Source organism: Mycteria americana, chromosome 3 (assembly GCF_035582795.1).
Source record: "Mycteria americana isolate JAX WOST 10 ecotype Jacksonville Zoo and Gardens chromosome 3, USCA_MyAme_1.0, whole genome shotgun sequence".
NCBI lineage: Eukaryota > Metazoa > Chordata > Aves > Ciconiiformes > Ciconiidae > Mycteria > Mycteria americana.
In genome coordinates this window covers 72,476,350-72,497,477 of record NC_134367.1, presented here as the reverse complement: position 1 = coordinate 72,497,477, position 21,128 = coordinate 72,476,350, and the positions used below count along the sequence as shown (strand labels likewise).

General features: G+C 38.0%; 1 protein-coding gene across 2 annotated transcripts in view; it reads left to right on the top strand.

Moving 5' to 3' along the window:
- LOC142408449 (coiled-coil domain-containing protein 170-like) overlaps positions 1 to 21,128 on the top strand; it is a 65,971-nt gene that overhangs the window by 22,667 nt on the left and 22,176 nt on the right. For both annotated transcript variants that reach the window (XM_075498972.1, XM_075498971.1), the window contains 4 exons: positions 1,714 to 1,845; positions 5,175 to 5,431; positions 9,866 to 10,010; positions 11,815 to 12,000. In XM_075498972.1, the coding sequence (XP_075355087.1) occupies positions 1,714 to 1,845; positions 5,175 to 5,431; positions 9,866 to 10,010; positions 11,815 to 12,000 (720 nt within the window). The remainder of the gene's footprint in view (positions 1 to 1,713; positions 1,846 to 5,174; positions 5,432 to 9,865; positions 10,011 to 11,814; positions 12,001 to 21,128) is intronic.

The following is a 21,128-nucleotide window of genomic DNA, read 5'->3' as shown; positions in this document are numbered from 1 at the left end:
AAATGTTGAGAAAATTAGCAGCCCTTTTATCTCAGAGATTGTGTGCTATGTTGTACATGGCCGTGAGCTGTACTACATGTATCAGTCTGTCTTGATGAGAGTGGCAACTCCTTTGTGAAACAGCACAGCTGAGTGTCTTTGAGGGAGATGAATGTGCTTAACCTTGAAGGATCTAATCCAGTGTGTACTAGTGCATTGAAGAAAGATTAAAGAAAAGAGTTGACAATATTAGAGAAACTAATCCAAGGTAATTTATCTTCTGCTACAGTCCAAACTAGTAGTTTTGCCTTATTCCCCAAGGATTTCTGTGTGCATTTCAGTAGAGGCTTATTTTACTAGATGTTCACCTATTTAGAAAGCTGTTCATTTTTTTTCTATTTAGAATGGGTAGGAGCTGAACTTGTAATTTAGTTCAGCCTGTGCTGATTACACCAATGCTGATGCAGAAGAGCATGAAGTGAAGACATCTTGTCTCTGTCTCCATTGGAATGCCTTGTTTCAACAGCAGTCATTAGCTGGGGGAGATTTGCATTTTGTAATGTATGCCTAAATGCACTAGGATTGCAGTTTGTTTGTCCTGTGTGGGAGCTGATGGAATAAAAATCTCATGTTCTGTCCTCTGCCATGTGTGCTCCCAGCATCACGTAAACACAATCTTGTTCTGAAGATGTTAAATTTCATCATTTTGTAGTCACTGTTGATTGAAAAAAATGTTCTAATGAAAATCCTATCAAGACCTCAGGTCTGAATTTTCATATTGAAAGGTTTAAGTAACAAAGGCCAAGAAACCCAACGCGTTTCTGCTCTACTGTAGAAGAGCAGAACCACACAAGAATGAGAAAGCTTACTATAAAGAGTCTAAAAGGCACAGCTAAAAGAGTTACACAAGTGGTGTGAAAGAGACTGTGCTAGAAGCACAGAACCAGTGCTTGCCATCTATCAGAAGGGCTTGAAAAAGGGTGAGAGGAAGTCAGTGTGGTGATTGCTGGGGACGAGAAAGCATCATTCAGAAAGCCAAAGTTATGTCCAAATGACGGAGTTCAAAAGGACCTTTAGCCTTGGCAGATTAGAAGTAAAAGCACAAATGGGCAAGCCAAAAAGTGCCTTTGAGGAGCAAGTAGGAGTGTCTGAGTAGGCATGGACTCTTCAACCTGGTAGAGAGACTGTGGAGGTGAAATACGATAGAAATCTGCAAAATCATGAGTGGCACAGAGAGGATTGACAGCTATTGCTTTTTTCCACAATTTCTTCCAACATAAAAATGAGGGGGCGTGCAATGTAACTGAAGTCTAAAACCCAAAGTAGTTCTTTGCATAAGACACCCCTGTGGACTCCCTTTGGGTTAAAGTTTACATGGGTTGAAGGAGTGACTGGATAAGTTTGTAGAAGAGGGACCTTTTGAATGTTGCTAAATACATTGAAACTGCAGGAAACAACCTGAGCTGAAAATAGTGGGAGGCCATGGGATTGTTGAGGGGGAATATCTTACGTGCCGATATACTTTAGCACTGATGTTGATGGCTGAACTTGCAGATGAAAGTGGTCACTGGTAGAAAAGTGTTTATCCAATTTTCCAGTAAGGGTCAGTTACTCTGGGAATAACTTATTTGGAATAGATGCCCTTGAGCAGCTTAATCAAACAAAAAAGCACTGAAACAAAAATGTTCAAAAAATGCAATGTCTAATGGTTTTATTTTCATGCTGTCTTCCCAGGAATCTCATGATCACATTCTTTTGGATATTCCTGTCACTAGAGAGCAAATGAATCACTATCGAGCTGCAGCTGAAACTGCTCAAAGTGAACTTGCAGCACTTTCAGTGAAGTATGATTGTGCCCAGTCAGAGGTACATTTAAAAATATTTTCGAATCCTTCTCCAAACCTGAGGATTCTCTACAGTCACTTTCTGCAGAGAATAGAAAGTTTGCAGAAATTCCAAAAGTACTTGCTTTTGATACAGAACTTTTTTACTTCTAACAGAATTTCCATGTGATTTTTACTCTGTGTGCTTCTGTGTTCAAGAACTGATTATGAGCTTTTATTTGAAAGATTTGAAGCAGTCTAGCTTTTTATCATCATCATCTAAATGCAATCTTTTGTAATTAAACCTGAAAGTTAATATTTCTAAATTGTGGTTGTATAAAAGTTCTGATAGATGTCCTCCTGTTGCTGGTGAGTTAAGATATAACTGCCCATCCTCACCTATTCCTCCACTTATTCAAGTTACAGGTCCCCAAATTTGCTTTGCTTTCATCACCAGTGAAGTTGTGATTGAGCTAATGAAGTTAATTGTAACTAGAGAGGCTGAAGAACACACACGCATCCTTTTCTGCTGTCCCTGCTGTGGGAATGGTGGTTCTTGGGAGAGAGGATTTATTAGAGGATAATTTTTAGAGTTTCTGTATTTTCACACTTAATTTTTTTTTTTTTTTTAAAACACATGACTGAATAAGATTGATTTGATCCAATTCACTGATGCGGGCAGAGGTCAGTTTTAAAACAGAGTCAAATTTGCCTTTAGGAGACATGAAGTGCTTACATTTATTTACATACATAGATTTAGGTGTACACATTCGTAAATATTCATAGACACACAAAGTCCAACAGAAACTTGTGAGCATTCATCCAACTAGCACTTTAAACATCTGTACATTTTACTTATGTGTATTTCTGTTGCACATGGTAAAGTACTTTGCAATATACTTGCATAGCACATGAATATTAAGGAAGGCTCTATCAATGAAATAAAATTTATTTAATTGTGGATAGCTGAATATGGGAAACAGGAAGAACATGTAATATTGTATGAGAATGAATTGTTAATACAGTATCCAGTCAGAACTACAGGGGTGAGTGTCCATCGTCTAAGCTTGAATTTGACCAGTTGATCCTGGAATTACTGCAGAGGTCCCCTACATTTAATGGCTATCCAGGATCAGTACCTTAAATTTCAATTCTAAAAAGCCATGCAGAATCTCATGTTCTCATAGAAAGAATTTATTACTGGAAATGCTGAATGGCTTTATTGCCAGCATGACTGACTGATTTATAGATTCTTTCAGCACTGTGCTTGCAAAAGCGAAAATAGTCAAGAAAGCAGCTGTTCGTGCTCTTGTTAATAAAGACCTTCATGACCCAGCTGAGGTCAGAGCCCTGTTCTGCTGAGTGCTCTGTAAAACTCATGATATGGGATTATTCTTGCTTTTTCTGCTATTGGAACTGACCACAAAGACAGTGGACAGAGGAAAAAATATCACATTTTGCACATAGGGAGTTGAACCACAGAGAAATTTTAAAGTTGTGAACTCTTTAAGCTACCATAGCTTGGTCCAGCTGCCAAGCAAAGCAATGCTATTGTTCCTTCAGCTGCTCATTTCCTTCCCCACACTGCCCCACCCTTTGCGTTGGCACAGATGTTATGTGTAGTTTTACAATGCACTGTGTTGTTGGGGAACTGATGCAATTGAAAAATAAAGCCTCTCTTTCTGGGTTGTTTTTTAGCCGGATCAGTTTCCCAATCTTATTTCACCTCATAGCCATATAAGTGCTTCTGCTAGCACAAAGAAGACGACGATGGAGTATGGAAATGAAGCCTGTGAGCCTGGGAAAAGGCAGAGCTGCTTTTCTCAAAATCAGTGCTGCTTTATGTCAGCTCCAAAGTGTCTGATAAACCAGTGCTTACAGGTGAAGGATAAGCTCATCAGAGACTATGGTGCTGCTGCAAGAGTGATCCTCCTACCTGACTCCTGAGTGTTAGCTTTTTCTCTGTGATGTGGCCAGCTCCTCTTCCTCCACCTCCTCTGTAGAAAGTGAATTATTTTCTGTCAGCTGTGTTAGTTAAGTTGTTTGTGGAGGAGTCGGATAAATACCAGAGCTGATGCGAGGGAGAGGACAGGTGTGCGTGGCTGGGAGCAGGAGAAGCAGGACCTCTCTTTTCCAAGGCAGTCACTGTTCAGTTGGTTCACTGGCCTTCTGGAATGTCTCTGAGTGTCTTGGGTTTGGTCACACTGGAAGCCTCTGGCAGAGCTGTGAATTTCCTGACATCCTGAATTGCAGCTTAATGTCTTAAATATCTATTGCCTTAAAATGTTTGCCACAAGTTAAAAACCCTAGCACGTGTCATAAAGGGCAGTTAATGTGGCTTAATTATTTGCCTGTTAATTTTACATAGTAGGAGATAAATGCTTCAGACTGTATCTTGCTGCTTATAATTGGAGTTGTCAGGAAAGCTGAAACATGCCTTAACACTTCTTGTGGCAAAAAATCCACTTTAAATTACTCATTCCTTTTAACAAAATAAAACACACTGAAATTTTATGTGCCTTGTGTGTCTGCCTCAAGCTCAGTCTTTTAGAGAAGGTTGTAACAGAAATATTTCAATGGAAAATGGTATTTTTAATGAAAAGAGAGGGGAAAGTAAAGAAAAACAACTGAACTCCATGAACAGTTGGGAAGCTCTAGCATCATCTCTGGAACAGGTCCTTGACTTTTGGTGGTGATATCCCTCCTCTGACCCTTCCTTAAAAGGCTCTCTTGCTGGTTCTGTGTAAATCCAGCTACATTTGGTTGGATTATCAGACCATAAAATAACTATTTGCATAAGCTGATAAGAAGTTGCCTACACCACAACTCTACAAAAATTTATTTTCCTCTGAATATGCTGCAAATCATCAAAAGGCTCTGCCCTCATACAACAGGATACTTTGCTGTTACAGCTCCCCACAGCTATAGATTATCTGTGGAATTGTTCACCAGAATTGGGACCAGGGAGGAGGCAGGCAAAAAAGAGGGAATAGTAGTGTTAATGACTGTATTGTAATGCAGATGCATAAGGGAGGTGAGTTAAGGCTGAGCAGCAGAACTTAAGGTGGGCTTTTCCTAAATTCTGAATTTGTAAATAAATTTATCTTCCTGTAAGAGATTATCTTGAAAAGTTGTATTGCATTACACAACAGCGGTTTTTACAAACCCCTTTCTTCCATTGCTTTTTCCTAGTTATATGAAAATAAAGTTGTGTCCCACCACTCAGTCTTGTAGCGATAGAAGTCTCTGACTCTTCTGTTCCAAAATGTGTTTCTTGTGACATTACTAAACTTGTAGTGCAGTCACATATTTCAGCCTGGGCAAAATTATTCTTCCTTTTTTAATGAGTTTTCTCCTTTTCTGTCTATATAGCTTCTTGAACTCAGGTCCAGAATGGTCTCTAAAGAAGCCTCTTTTCAAGAGCTGAAGGCTGAAGCTGAAAGCTACAAGGAAAACAATGCCAGACAGATGTCTCGTCTTCTGTCTTTGCAAACCCGTATTCAGGAGATGGAAGAAGAGGCATGTGTGCTCGCCACTTCTAAAAACCAGGCTGAGCTGACAGCTCAGGCAGCATTCAAGGAAAACTGGGAGCTGAAGGAGGAGCTTCATGAGCAAAATGCCAAACTTAAGTAAGATTCATGTGACACGAGAAACAATTTTTGTTTGGGATGACAGAATGGTGCAGTTGTCAATGCAGAAAAATACGTTGGTGGACAGACTTTACTGCAGATCTGAATTCTGTTACAATGCCTTGCACAACTGTTGTACCTGAGTGTGTGGAAGGTATTGAAATTTGAATTTTGGTTTGAGTTAGCCCATAAATGGGATTTTGAGAATTTTGTCCTTTGGAGGAGAAATGATGATATGAGTCACCTTGGTGTAACTGCATTGTTTACAAAAAATGAGCACAGAGGGCTGTTTGTCTGAACGCAGTAGAAACAAGAGGTATGGTTCAGGCATTTCCACATATGGCACTGAGGCAAACTTTGTGCCTTTCATAGCATGCTTGTGATGGACAGTACCTGCAACTATGGTCTAGTGCCCTGATCTATCCTTATCACGTGGCATCTTTTGCAGACATTTACCTGTCACTTGACATGCTGCATGGGCCGTGCAGTGGTGAGTGAATATGCTGCTGCACCACTCCGGTCTCTTTTACCCTCTTCTGTGTCACAGCTGGAACCGGAACAGTGTCAAGTGAATTTCTTCCTTTGTGTAAAGCTGTCTGTTAGGATCAGTGTAATAAAGAAAATATGGTATAATTCCTAGTTAGTATCATCCTGAAGGGAGCATGTTAATGTTTGGTTAAGGTTTGTTCAGCTTTCAGTAATGTTACCTTTGTCTGACTTTTCTTCTGCTTCCTTCTGGACATTGCTGTGTGCTGGTGGTTTTTTCCTGTTTTTTTTTTTGTGGTTTTGTTTGTGGGTTTGGTTTTTTTTTTTTTTTTAGCATGCATACTGATTGCATAAAACTTTTATTAAAAGATAGTATCCTTAACTATACTGTTCTTAGCATAGTGTGTCAGAGCACTGATCTGTCAGTTCTGCATAACTGCTAATATTTCAGGTCTGTGGGATGGAGACTGATAGGAATGTTGATCACAAATAAAATTGATTGGTGTGAAAATATTCTGAACTCTAAAATTCCAAAATCAGTGTCGGTCATAGTATATTAATAGACACCTTATAGACTTCTATAATAGATTTTTTTTTCACCATTACAAGGCTAATATCCATGTCTCTCTCAATATTGTCTAGTTAAGAGCAAGGTGAGTGTTCACCAGATGTCTGTATTTCCCAAATCAGTATTTTGCACAGTTCTTCCAAGCTTTGTGCATTAGAAGCGGATAATTAAGTTATTTTAAAATCTAGAGAAATCCATTGCAGTGCACTTGTCTGTTACCAGCTGATTTGCCAAAAACCCTGCCTGGAGAGTGCGGATGTTGATCACCAAAGATTTTAGATATGATCCCAATATAAGTGAGGAGATAGTTAAGCCAAGAAGTGTATGATGCATCCTAGCAACATAGAAAACATCACAGTCTCTGACATAATGGTTGTTAAGATTCTTTAAAATGCTACTTCTGGGGGAAAAAAAAAAGAAAAAAGAAAGAAAAACCTCCTATCCTGTTTGCCTGACTCACTGGGAGAAAACTACCAAAATACTGTGTATTATACTAGCCTACCATTACAGTGATATGATCAATTTTATGTGGCATAAATCTGTACTGTCACTCCCAGTGTGGTCCTGGCTGCTCTGTTTTGCCCATGACACTTGTGTCAGCACTTCCATTTGTGTTGCTGCGTGGTGATCGGGACCAGGGAACTGCTCCAAGAGAGAAGTGAGCAAGATAAAAAGCTTAATTTCCAGCTCTACCAATCCCAGGTTTCGTTCCTTGTGCACCTGGAGCGTACCACTGGAGTGCTGGCAAAGGGAAGGGACAAATGGAGGGTGAGTCTGCTCCTCTTGGAAGGAACAAACATGTTGGATTGGTCATGAATCTACAGCGTATGCTTTCAAGCTTTTTCTCATCCTCAGCTGATGGTTACATGTGCCACAATACCAGTCAATGTATTGACTTCATGAACTTTAGTCTCTTAGTCTGGCCACCTTAGTCGTACGTGGCACATGACTAGTCCTAATTAGGTATTCAAGAAAGATTTTTACTGAAAACCACAATAAAAGGGAAGAGCAAGCCAGTAGGCATGAAATGCACATTTACATTCTATACCTAGGGATATAGTAAAAAATGTTTAATGAATTCTGTGATTGGTTTCCAAGGTGTACACCTCTCCTATTGAAAATGGTGCTTTTCTACTCAACCGGTCTATTGCCAAAGTATTTTTAGAGCCTGAACTGTGAAAAGCTTTTTTTTTTTCCCCTTTTTCCTCCTCTTCTCTTTGCTCATTAGTTCTGAAGAGCTAGCAAAACTGTGAAAGAGCTGCGTTCTATTTTTTTGTACCTGATCGCCTATTTTCTAGGTGCTCACACCTTTATGGCCCTACTGGTGGTAATTAGGTTATTCGTAAAGTTGTCAAGTACGTGCGTTGTACTTTAGATTGTTTATTTTTAGAAGCAGGCATGGTTGTCTGTGTGATGTGCCTCAATTTTTCAGAGCCACAAGAACAGTTTGCGGGGTTGGCAGTCAATCTCATACAATATTCTAACATATAGGCATGCATGTATGGCATATCTGGAGTGTCATACCTTTTCACTTCTGATGTATAACCCTCCTCAGGACAGCAGTTTGGTGACCATCTCACAGCTTAGTTTTGCTGGGGCTATGGAGGAGAGGAAGGTGCCCGGAGGTGAGAAAGCTGCGAGGCACTTGTTTTCTCAGGGCCAGTGCCTGCTGTAGAAGGCAGAGGTCTTTTGGCTCACGGTGTGTGCTGTGCAGTAGTACATGGAACTATCCTCATCCTGTCCGGAACAGTAATTATATTTTCCATTCCTCTCTGTTATTCTTCCACTCTCTTCCATTTTGCAGCATTGACAACACCTGTGCTGGTCTCCCTCCTAAGGCAACATCTTACATTTTTTTCATGGACCATCTCTTTTGCTTAGTAGTTTATAACTATGTAATGTACTGTGTTCGCACTCACTTTTGTGTTTCTATAGGAGCTCATGCTGCTTTTTGATTATGGAGTGATGCTCTGGTGCCTGTTTGATTGCCATCCTAGAGAGGAAGAAATCAGAAGTGGAAAAGAATGAGTCCAGAAATGGCTAGCGTGCCTATCTTGAAAACTGAGAATAGTGCTATGCTCTGATAAGCAAATGAGTTTCAATAAAATATTTGCTCTAGACAGCTGTTTGGTGATATCTCACATCTCGTTTCATTCTAGTGTTCAAATCTTTGTGAAGAACTTGCTTTAGAAAGTACCTTATTTCTCAGTTGGAAGCTCAGTATTTTTGTCTCTTGCACTGTATTTTTACCATGGACTACCTCTCTCATGGGTGTTATCTGAGAGGTATTGGAGTTGATACGTGGATTACAGTAATGGTCATTGTGAGCTTTGTTTGGTTGACTATTTTTGTTAATCAATTTCTTTGTAGTTTTTCAGGAGTGATGTTCAGCATTGCAGCATCATGTGCAAGATTTACATCTATATGTTTGATACCTATGCAGACTGTTGCAATGCTTGTTTACTGGACTGGTCTTTGTCCCTGGCAATGGGAGGGATGTAACCGCATTTATGCCAATGAGTTAAACTGACCGCTCTGTTATTTGGTTATTTGTTCTTACAGAGCATTTACAAACCAATACGTGCTGTTAAGGCTGATAACAGATGTTTCATGTGGGATATGTATCTGTATGATAGACACCTTTTGAGTGTGATGAAATTGATGACAAAAAGCTGCCTTTTCTTCACACTTTTGTGGTAGTCCCTTGATATTTTCCTTTTTAATGGATCCCTTTAGCCTGCATCTAGCCTGTGGGTTTTTTCCCCCTCTTTGCCTCCATGTCCTGTGTTCATGGGTAGTGTTATGCTGCAGAAGACTGTACAGCAAAGTAGCGTCTCTCATCTCTGTTTGCTTCTGCTGGCAAACTTCACTTCGCGGGTACTCTGGATGCCCTATGCTTCCATTAGTCTGAAGGGGCTTCTCTTTCCCTGAAGTTTGATTATTACCATCAGCTTCATTAGAGAGAGAGAGGGGATGTGAAGTGCTTTTAGCATATTTTTACTATAATTTGATCTCTCTCCCCCCCTTATTTTTTCTAAGCTTTTGCTTGCAGCTTCCATGTCTAGTATCTTGAGGGCACTGTTTATTGATGTTACCTGGTTCTTGTGTTTTATTTAAATCTTGTGCTGAGAATGAGGTTGGGATCATAGAGGATTCTTTAAAGTGCTAATCAAAATCAAAGATGAAGAAATGTTTACTCATAAGGCAAGAACAAAAGTTATATGTATTAAATAACAGATCTAGAGAATTATGTGGAACTTTAAAAATTCATTTTGTGGTATGCAGAAGCTAGCAATAATCTTGGGATAATGTCTTTTGCCTAGCATTCTGTTTCAGAGAACATTCATCCTGATGTGTGTATTTTTTTTCTGTCTGATTAGTAAATATTTGAATGAGTGTGAAGAAAGCATGACTCAATCTTCTAAAATCAGCAAAAAGTATGAAGAGCTCCTTACACAGCTTTCTGGATTCTTGGACACAGACATCAGAGAAAAAGAGAAACCACAGGAACATTTAATGTTGAAGGTGATTATGTGTAGGCAAGGGTTTCTGTATTTAATAGAAGAATATTTGGTTGTAAAAGAAATAAAGCAAGTGATGAAGACAGGAATCTTTGTGTTAAATAATGATTTGCAGACAGTGCTGTCATTTAAGACAGATTTATTTTCATATTGGGTTGATTTTCAAAGGTGCTAACACTAATAACCTCAGTGAACTCAGTCTGGTCTTATCTGCATAAATATTTTATCAGCCTGTAGTTCCTAAGTACAAGCCTGATTAGATACTTGGTTGAAAGCTTTCCTGAAAACATTAACACTGGGAGTCACTAGGTGACATGTAAACTGTACACTAGATCTTAACACTTATCTTGAGCTGACATGCCATTAAGTAGAAACATCTGAAATGGCACACCCTAAAACAACCTTAACTATGCCCTGTAACAAAATGCTATAAATCACTGTGGTGTTTTTGAAACCTAATCATAAAACTTTATTATTTCTCTTCAGAATATTTCTGAAGTTCCAAAAGCTAAGCTTCTGTTTAGGAAAGGAAAATCGTTCATAGACTCTTCTAACCTTTATCGATGCTGCTGAAGAGCAATTTATCCTAATTTTGTGCATTTTTCTCATGTTCTGTCTAGTCTTTGCTATCCCTATTTTTCTTCACTTGGGAGCATACTAGGTATTTTGGGAAATTTTGTTTCATTATATTCATATTATTATAAGAGTTCTGGCTATAAGGAATACTTAAATTAAGATTATCTAGGTATGTATCACAGTGATTTCTTACAGTCCTTGCCCTCATAATATTGCAAGCACATTGAAATTGTAATAGATATCTAACAAAACTTGGCTAGTTGTCAATAGCGGCAAAGATATTTGTATTAAGCTGTAACTCTTACATGCTTTAAGTTAAGGAAATAACGAGTTTAGAAAAAAAGTGTATGTTGATGTCTTGTTTTAACAATGTAGTGATAAATCTAGTCGGGAAATCTAATTTGTGCTGAAAACTGTGTACATTAGGAAAACTTAGCAACTCTTTTTTCTGTTTGGGGTCATGGCATGTCTGTTTAGCTTCTTTTCCACAGTATGGTTTTATTTAAGACAGAATTGCTCTGGCTTAATCTTAATAAACGTCTTGTCAGTAGGAGTCAGGGTACATTACATTTTCTTTTTACCTTATGCACTCTTTGAAGTGCCCACAGTCACCTATTCCACTTCTTGAAAATAGTGTAATGTACCAAAACAGCCTTAGAATCCTCCTGGAAATGACTCCTTTTTCCAAGGTGTCGGCTGCTCAGAACAGCAGACCACCAGGTATTTGGCCCTGCCCTGGAATATGCTTATGAAATAGCTGCTACTAACTCAAATCTCCCCATGCCTAAAAAGTTGCAAGCATAAAATGCAGCTTTCAGTTTCTTGTTCCAAATGAGACACATAAATCTTAACAAGCCAAATTGAAATGGTCTGCTTTTCGCATGAAGTTAATTACGTGATCTGTTTTCATTTTCTGACCTGCTTCATCTCAAGTGCAGATATGCAGCGACAGTAGCTCTCCACCTGTTTAACAGATCATGGAGATTGTGTAGGAGTAAATCTGAAACACATAACACTAAGGTGTGGGTTTCTGGTGGGAATAAGGTTCTCATTTTAATTGTGTTTCTACATTTTTAAGAAAGGAATAGTAGAGTGCAATTATAAATCTGACCTAGGGGTCACGAGAAACACTGTGTCTTTATTGGAATGATGAGGAGCAGGTGTACTGGGATGAATATATGTCATTGTTAAGTACTTTAAAAAAGTTACTACTATTTGAATTATTTCTTTAGGTCTCTGAAATATGTAAAGAAAATCTGACCTTAAAAGACCAGGTTGCTTATCTTCAAGAAGCTGTCAATGTCCATGAGATGGAGTCCAAAGCTAATAGAGAAACTATCATGAGGCTTGTTTCAGAAGTGACCAAAGAGCAGAAAAAGGCAGCAGGATACTATCAAGACATAGAAAAACTTAGTAAGGTACATAATTGCGTGATGTGTATGTTTGTCTAGTTTCCAAATGTTTTCTCGAAATTTCAGATTAATTTTCAATAGGAATTGTATGAGAAAAAATGCTTCTGAAAGACTTCCAGTGATTAGGGTCTTTCCTAAAAAGGACACTTTTCTAATGTTATTCTCAGTTTTTTGAAAGCTTGAGAATATATGGAGATTAAACAATAATATTGTGTAAAATAGGTCTGATTTGATGTCTTCCGATGATAACTTGCAAATTTATATTTTTGCTTCCTTCGTATTGTTGTAGCCTTTGCTGCGCTTGCACAAACAGCTAAATAAACAGATGTTTTTTAAAGTGGTGTAATCATATAGAGGTAATGAGTATATCTGAGGCACAAGCATGGAACAATGGAAAAATACTCTTTTAAATAATATTTATGTGATATTGCAAGTTTTCTGAGGATTCTTCTACTCAGTTTCTTTAAAATTCTAATGAGAAATTGAAAGGAATTGATAGGGCACTATTTTATTCTTTCTCTTAAGGAACTGGAAGTAAAGTATCTTGGCTTCCAGACACCCTAGATTATCTTGTTTCACTGCGTTATAAACTTGTATTTCATAACTGTAAATATTCCGTTGACTCATACCCAAAAAGTTGTAGGCAGTAGGATGGCTCTTGCAGGAAAGCACTGTTTTGCTGTAGGGAACCCATAGAGGAAATCCGTGCAGCAGGAATGATGCTGAAATGAGAAATGTAAGTTAAGTTGTAAGTCACGTATTCACCAAATTCATCTAGGTATGATTTGGAAAGGAAAAGGATGTGATTTAAGGATTTCATTGCTCCAGGAGAACTCATCATTAAGAGTTTTTATATAGTGCGAAGGACAGATGAACAAAGTGAGCTTCTGTAGCAGTTTTCCTTATTACTTTGTACTTTGCGCAATAACTGTGGAAAGGGAGCAGTTTACTAAAACCATAATGAAAATTTCCCGCTGGTACTAGAGCAGTGTGGTTAAAGCTGATGGCCAGAGCTTAAGAAAAAAGAGAAGAAACGTAGACTGCCAAATATGTAGCTGAGCTGTGCGTGACTGAGTTTGTAGAAATTTTTAACATAAAGGCAACCTTGTGCAAGTGTTTTCAAATGTAATATAATATTTTCACCACCCCCCTGGCATTACTTTTTTCCTGAACAGAAGACCACCACTATACACTTTAAAGGATAAAGTGTTGTGATTTGGTTGTAGGCAAAATACTTTGGAGATGAGAAATAGCTGACAGTGTGCTCTGGAGAAGAAAGACTTTGTTGTAGGGAAGGTAAAATTTAAGTACCACAAGGGTCATAAATTTTACTTACTGCTGAAAATGCTTCTTACCAAGCCATGTAAAATTTTCAAAGACTCAAATGAGACTGAGAGAGAACCTGTACCAAAAAATTCAACAGGTCCTTTCTGAGAACATTTTGTTCTCGTACTTCACTTCGAACACAAGAGTGTAAGGGCAGAGTGTAGGTTGTTGCCACAATCAGGATACGTTTTAAACCAAGATGAGGGCTTCATCGGTGACTTGTTTTGCAAGTTTGCTCTGACTGCCAAAACATTTCCAAAGTTGAACTAGTTATATGAAAAATATTTTCCTATCATTATTGTGCATGTGCCCAATATATAATTTATTTAACCCATTTTACAGAAATGTCTGGCTAAATTATTAGCATTGCCTTTCAAATGAAGTGTGTGCCATCAGAGCTTATCTAGGGGCTGCAGATTCCTCCAGTGGTGTTTCAGTTTAACTGCTTAAATTTGCAGATACTGAGCAAATCTGTTGAGAAGGTTTCGTGTTCACAAAAGTGTATTAAGGAATTCAGTATTAAAAAAATACGCAAAACACCAAAAATGCTTTAAATCCATATATCTAAAGGAGGATGTATGGCATCCCCTGTTCCCCTGACGGGTGTCTTATTAGGTTACAGGAAGGGCATCAGTGGTATAAAGTTGGTTTGACTTTGTAATATACTTTGCTGCGCAGTTTAAATAAGCACATGAACAGAGTTGCACATGTTGTGACATGTTTCTCCGTGAAGGTGAAAAGCAGAAATCCGTACTGTTCCTGTGCCAGAAGACACCCACACATACGGCACCGTGTTCCTGGACTGTTTTCTGAGCTTTAATTAGTGGAATTGCCTGTAGCAGAGTTTACCCAGCACAGACTGAGTACAAGTGATTCTTGCTCGTGTTTGCCTGAAGCTCCCAGGGCCAAACATATTGGCCATCTTCTGTATTAAGGATTGAGATGATGGCCTGTTTCCCCTAGTTTTCTCTCAAAATTCTTCCTAAGTGTACAGAGGCCATCACATTGTTCTGTCAGCCTTCTCTAGCAAGCCTTGGCCACAGCACTGTTCCCTGACACCTCTCTGAATCATTGCCAGTTTTTCTTGCTAGGTAGTTCTTCACTCCTGCTCCTTGGGATTTCTCTGAACTCCCTCTCTTAACCAGGTGCCTTTCTTTATGTCCCAGGAGGAGGCAGCTATCTAATGATCAATTAAACAGATTGTAAATTCTGAAATTCTTGATGAAGAAAATGAAAGCCAGGTTGGTTACGTTCAAGCAATATTTTAGCAGGTTACAAGGTTAATATGTGAGAGTAATTCAGAATGTTCTTTTTATATTTGATACTCTAGTATTTGTTGCAGTTAGCTGGTTTTCATTTGAGCAGCACTAGCAAGCGAATGATAATTTTACCTATTCCCCTCTTAGCCTCGCTGCGTCACAATATCAAACAGCAAAGAACAGAAACTAATATAATCTCGAAACTAATATAAGTAACAATAGCAAGCCATCAAGCTGGTTTTGTTGTAGTTTATTGCTTTTCTTTTAGAATGCTGAACTTCTCACATTTCTGAGTGAATATTGTAAGAGCTTGCTTGTGGAATTCTGTAAATATTGTGCCTACCTTTATTCTGGCAGTGCTGGATATTGAATTTGCATATGATGGAAAATAACTTTTAGATGCTGCCCAGATTTCTAGACTGAGAATCAGAACACCTGTTCTTTCTTTCTGTATGCCTAGACAGGGATTATTGATTATGGTAATCATATTAAAGAATTATGACATTCTTTAAGAATGTCTGTAGGTCTTCATAAAATGTCTTATTTGCTCTAACCAAGTTTCTTTCTAGTATTTAATAAATTCCTATATGGTATTTATTTAAGATATAGAAGAAGATGCATATATTCTTTTTCCAGATGAATTTGCCTTTTTTACAGCATTGCCATTGATGAACCACAAGAACTAGTAAACTGGCTTGTTCTGTTTCACATCTTTGCTGATGATTCAACCTGGAAATATTTGTGTTTCTCTCTGAAGTGTTAATTTAAACATCTGTTTTGCAAAGATTTGCACCATGCAATGTCTTTAAAGAACATATTTGAAATATAATCAAGCAATTTTAATTAATACAAATATATCTGCATGTACTAGTGATGCAAAATTAACCATGAAAATGCTCTTCAGTGTTCAATACTGACTTGTATTAAATTATGTTACTAATGAATAAAATTTATCTAAGTAGCATCTAATCAGTATAAATTTATCCAAATAAATTGATTGTATGAAAACATAGTTAGTTAAAATATAAACTTATTATTTAAGGAAATTGAGTAAACTTGAGAAACATGCCTACACTTTGATTGTAGGAGACACAACCAAATTATTTTAGGTTTTACTTGTCCCAATAGATAAATAAAGTAATGACTTTCTCAGTTAGAACCTGTTTTTTTTTTTGTTTATCTCATTAAGAAAATACATATTAGGGACACGTTTCAGCAGGCATCACAAATATTTCCAGGTTGAATCATCAGAGAAGACGGGAGATAAGAGAAAGCTAGTTTAGAGTCCTTGTGGTATAACAGTGGTAACTGGAGATGTGGCTGGTATAAGAATTCATCTGGAAGATACCAGCATTCTCTTTTATACCTTATTATTACAGTTGATGTAATGTGGGGGTTTTTTTGTATATGTATGTGTAATTGACTTAGTATGTTGAAACCCTGATGCTGACTGAGGTGCTCATTCATAATGATGAAGTAAGTTCAAATATCCTTCTCTGGACTAAAAACCCTCTCAAATTATTTAACATAAATACTCTGCTCTTCAAAACAGATGAAAGCCCAAAAGCCCAAAGTTTCCTCTGGAAGGGTAACAACGGCATCGGTTAACACATGGCTGCTCCAAGAAATAAAACGGAGGAGAGGGACTTGTGGTTGTGGCAGGGGTTGTAGAGTGATAGATGCTGGTGAAGGATGGCAATTATGTAGGAATCTGCTATGTCAGGCCGAATAACTCTTGCCTAAGCTGTGAGAGTTGCCAGTAGCTTGTGTATGGGCAAGCACACAAAAATACTTTTGGCCATATATCCTCTGAGCTTCCATCAGTCTTGGACTTCCTGATTCAAAGGTTGCATCTCTATGTTAACAGCTGATGCTGCTATTATATGATACAGTATGAATGTTTCACATTAAATCTCATGAAAGCCCTTTAGAAAATGGCCCTGTCATTATTAGTGAATTTTGACCAAAAAGAATCAGTAATTCCTCCAGTTCTGTATGTGGGACAGCTATATTGCCAACATCCAGGTAAGGCTCTGGACACTGTCTCTGTGTGCCTGTTGCTGTTAAAGGTCTGAACTCTCCGGGCAGAGCCTCAGCTGTCTTCTGAGCTTTAATGTCTGTATCCACCTTCTTACAGTCTTGTATTTCCCTTTATCTCATTGGAAGGGAAAAACGTGCATTTCATTTCTCTGCTAAATTTTTTGCTTTTCCTGTAGCAAATCTTCATGTTTCCATAAACTCCGGATTGAACTTACTGTATTTTAAAGTTCTAATTATTTTTAAATCTGAGAAAAAAGCCAGTGTCTTTACAGTAAGCATAACAATGTCACTGTTTTTAAAAGTGCCTTTGAATTTCTTTTCTTTTCTTCTATAAACAAACAGTGGGGATCTTGACTCCACAGAAGTCAGTGAAACTTTTGTCATCAGTTCAAGTGGGCTTGGGATTTCCCCTACCATGTGTTAGGTTCAAAGCTGATATCAATGGAAATAGCTTTCAGAAGAGTAATTTCTCTTATAAAGTTTCTGTGAAAATTATAATTTTGTTTGAAATTTAAAAAAATTGCATGCAATATCATTGTAATTTTGATGGATAACTAATTAAGGAAGAGCTATAGAGGCTTGCCTAGTTGATAACCTCTTCTATGAAAAGCTTTACAACAGTTTACATTGGATCAGGAGAGAACGAGTTCCTCTAACATCTTTGGTGCAGCTGCCCATTGCTTTAGCCATGGCTGAGATAATTAATGGGGTTCAGGAGGAGTATGTCCACGTAGTTTGTCCACAGCGCTGCTGGGTAATATAGACTGTGTGATTAGGCGGCTGTGGTCTATGTGCAGTCTGTGGGGAAACCTCTCCATTTTAACTTGAACAGCAAATGATAATTCAGTTTCCCTTCCAATAAGAAATTGTTTTAGGAGCTACTCCGTGTGTAGGAACAGTGAAAGACAGAAGTGAACGCCGTTGCTTCCTGAAAGATTGTTAATTAAAGCTTCACCGCTCTTCAGAGGGCTCAGTGGAAAGGGAGGCCTTCGTGCCATCCTCTCTTCTGCAGGTGTTTTGTGGGAAGACCTTTGCGGAGCTTCTGAAATTAAACGTTGCCAAACTTGCAAGCACCTGAGCTTGATTCCAACATGTAAATGGATAAGAAAATGCAGTTGGATACTTTTTAGTATTGGAAGTCCACAGATTGTAAAAAATTTGCTCAGAATTTAAAATGGAACAAAGCCATTCCTAGGGCCAAAAATTTCAGTACAAAAATAGAAGTTTTGTACCTTCTTTGCTATTTTTTTTTTCTTTAGAAGTTAAGATGAAAGCTGGTGCTGGAGATGAAAATCAGTATTATCATAACCTCATCTGCAAAGCCACAATAGTGGCTTTTTTAATAGGGTATGGCATACTTCTGCAATGTCATACATGCAAAATAATTAGAGAAAAACCATATCCACAGCCTGTTTTAATCTATTGGATTAGGTGAAAGTAAATATTTTTATTTTTCCAGTGTATGGTTAGGTAAATGAGCAATTAAATTTGTGCTTACTTACAACCATAATAAAATACTACAGTACTTTTGGGATGTGGACCTGTTGTGTTTTCTCTGATTCTGCTTCAGTTGTGCTGGTGGTTTTGTTTGTTTGTTTGTTTTGTTTCTTGGTGTTTTTTTTCCTTTAGGAAGGGAGAACTAGAGGAGGTAATTCAAGCTCTGGAAAACTGAATTTGAACACCTGAATCACTTTGGAGTAGGTAGTGTTCACTCAGATGTTCTAAAGAAATTCAAAGCTGAAATAGATTAATTATTAGTTATAGTATGTAATCTGACACTTAAAACTGGCTCAGAAATAGTGACTAATTTGACTAGTATCCACTTTAAAAAAAATGATTATTTGATGAAATGACAGACCAACAGTCCTTAAATGTGTATAGGACATGCTAGTTGAAATCTTGAGAAATATGAAAGAATACAGTATATTAAGTAAGAGTTATCACAGCTTTAAAAAAAATGCATTGTAGATATTGAGATCAACAGAGTGAGGATATGTATTAATATGTATTATTACTTAAAAGATCTTATTCTGTCTTGTTTCCTCTCTTTCATTTGTCTGCCTCTAATGTGATCATATCTCCCTCATTTTGTTTTGCAGTGTTAAATACAGCTCTTTTAGAAAAGAGTCCCTCTTTCTCTGCTTAAGACAGAAATAATTTTCCCCACCTGTTACAGCTTGAACGCATTGTCTGTGAATGCAGCTGACCTCATATTGACCACATTTCTCATGAGGGAGGCCTTGCCAGTGTCTTGTGCAATGGTCTGGGTACTTTAACATCTTCTGTAGTCTAGTGCAGGTAGGGCGCCAGCGGGTGAGTGTGGGTAGACTGCTTCTCAGCCTGAGTTGGGTAACTTTAAGCACAGCACTGTGCCGTATGAGCCCTTTTGCTCTGGTCTCAGATAGCTGAAGAACCTTTGTGTGCTGCTTTCTACATCCGCAGGTGAGCACGGCCATGGTAGATCTGCCACATCTCTCGTGTCTAACAACCAGTCATTGACATGGTCTATCCTGGGTAAATCCACCTAATGTCCAATTCTGTTTTCTTTGAACATCAATTTGCATAATTATTCCTGTTTTCAAAATTTGTTGTGTGCCAGTGTTGACCCTACAAGCTGCATACTGAAACCTTAATATAATTCAGAGCCATGGGACATTAGCCATAAATGTTGAGGAGCCAAAGAGAAAATATGAGCTGTTGTGGTTTCATCCTTTCACTCTTCTGGGGTGGAAATTGTTTTATCTGTCTGCACTGATCACTTAGGCTCTTAGGGGTTTGCTTCTAGTTGGGATACCACCTGTATGTGTCACAGTCTCTAAATTTCTGGATACTGTTCAACATTCAGGCTGACCTTGCTGAAGCTAGCCAGTGTAAATGCTCTCCATTCAAGACAGGTTTCAAGGAGGATTGTTCAGAATTTTAATGTTTTGAGTTTTATGGCTTTTCATTCTGTAAATTGCTTGGGCGGTTTTTGAGGGTTTTGTGCTGTGGTTTTTTGGTTTTGGGTTTTTTTTTTTTTAATGTTTAGGCATCAACAGGCTTGCAGTTCCTTATTTTATACCTTGATCTTTTGATTCAACTGTGTTTGTTTGCAGATGTTCACCATTTGAAACAAGATTGTAATTAGGTAAGCTCCCTGGTACTGGCAAACTACTTTTGCACTGCCTTTCTGAAAGGAAAAATACACACTGCTGAAAACTGTAATTGAAATAAACCACTCTTTATTCTTTGCTGTAATTATCATAGTGTAATTCTGAACACAGGTGGGAATTTTCTATTAGTAGGACGTGTTTAGAATAAAAAAGAGGAAATGGCAAGGTATCATGCCAACATTTGTTTCCAAGAGAGTTCTACAATTACTTTAGAAAGGAGTAGTAACAAATAATTTCCTAAATGACAGGGTTTGTTTTGGTTTGCTTTCATTTATGTGTTTGCATGTTTGCCTTTCTGAAGCTATTTAAAAATTTTAGTATTTTTAGTATCGTATGTTTATATTTTATTTGCAAGGGTGCCTCCCAAACTCCTTTTTTGTCCGTCCTCACTGCTGATCTACATAAATACTCCCAGATTTACTACTTGATTGGCATGTATTCCATTAATACAAATAACTTACTATGCTACACAGTAAGCACACGTAGACCCTGAGAGACCCCTGAGTGGTCACCATATTCACCAGCTTCTCCAGGAACAATTCTTTAACTCCAGTGTATACAATCTTGGTTCATATCAATCCACTTACTGAGCCTCTACTAAACAACTGAAACTTCCAGAGAAATTCAATCGCTCTCTATAAATATGCCATCCTCTGGCATAATTTCGTCTTGCGTGAAGTAATATTCTTTCCTATTTGTTTCTGTCAATCAGATAATACCCTGAGGAATGAAGACTTAGTCTTCGCTGTACTTTTAGTTGGTTTCACTGCAAATTTTATTCTTGTATATGAATGTGTAAGTACTCTTAATATTGTTGTTGTGGGGAAAGGAAAGAGGTTCACAAGCTGACTGAATGAGAGAGATTATTTTTTCTTTGTGTTTATATGGGTTATTTTTCTTTCATTTTTCTATCATCATTTGCTTTTGCATCATTGGTCAGGATACACAGTTCTGTCTGTCTGCTCTGCCCTGTTGGGTCAATATTTTATACACAACTGATAGAGATATATATATGTACCGGCTATTTTTCCTTCTTTCCAAACTGAGTCTTGATTCATCAAAAGGTAAAGGGAAAATAACTTTTAAAAGCTTTGGGCCAAGAAGAAAAGGATCATGGGTGTCAGGGGCTGAATGAGAACCATGACAAAATGCCAAAGATCTGAGGATGCCTCTGAGCAGTAAATCCTATGGGCTATTCACCAGGCAGCCTTATCTTACAGTACCCTGTCTCCCTACTGAAGACAACATTGTCTTTGAGTGTATTACTTCTGAAATGCAAGGGACTGACTTAAAAAAAAAAAAGTTACAAGGATACTAGATAGAACCGCCATCCCATTAATCCTTCCCCAGTCATGCT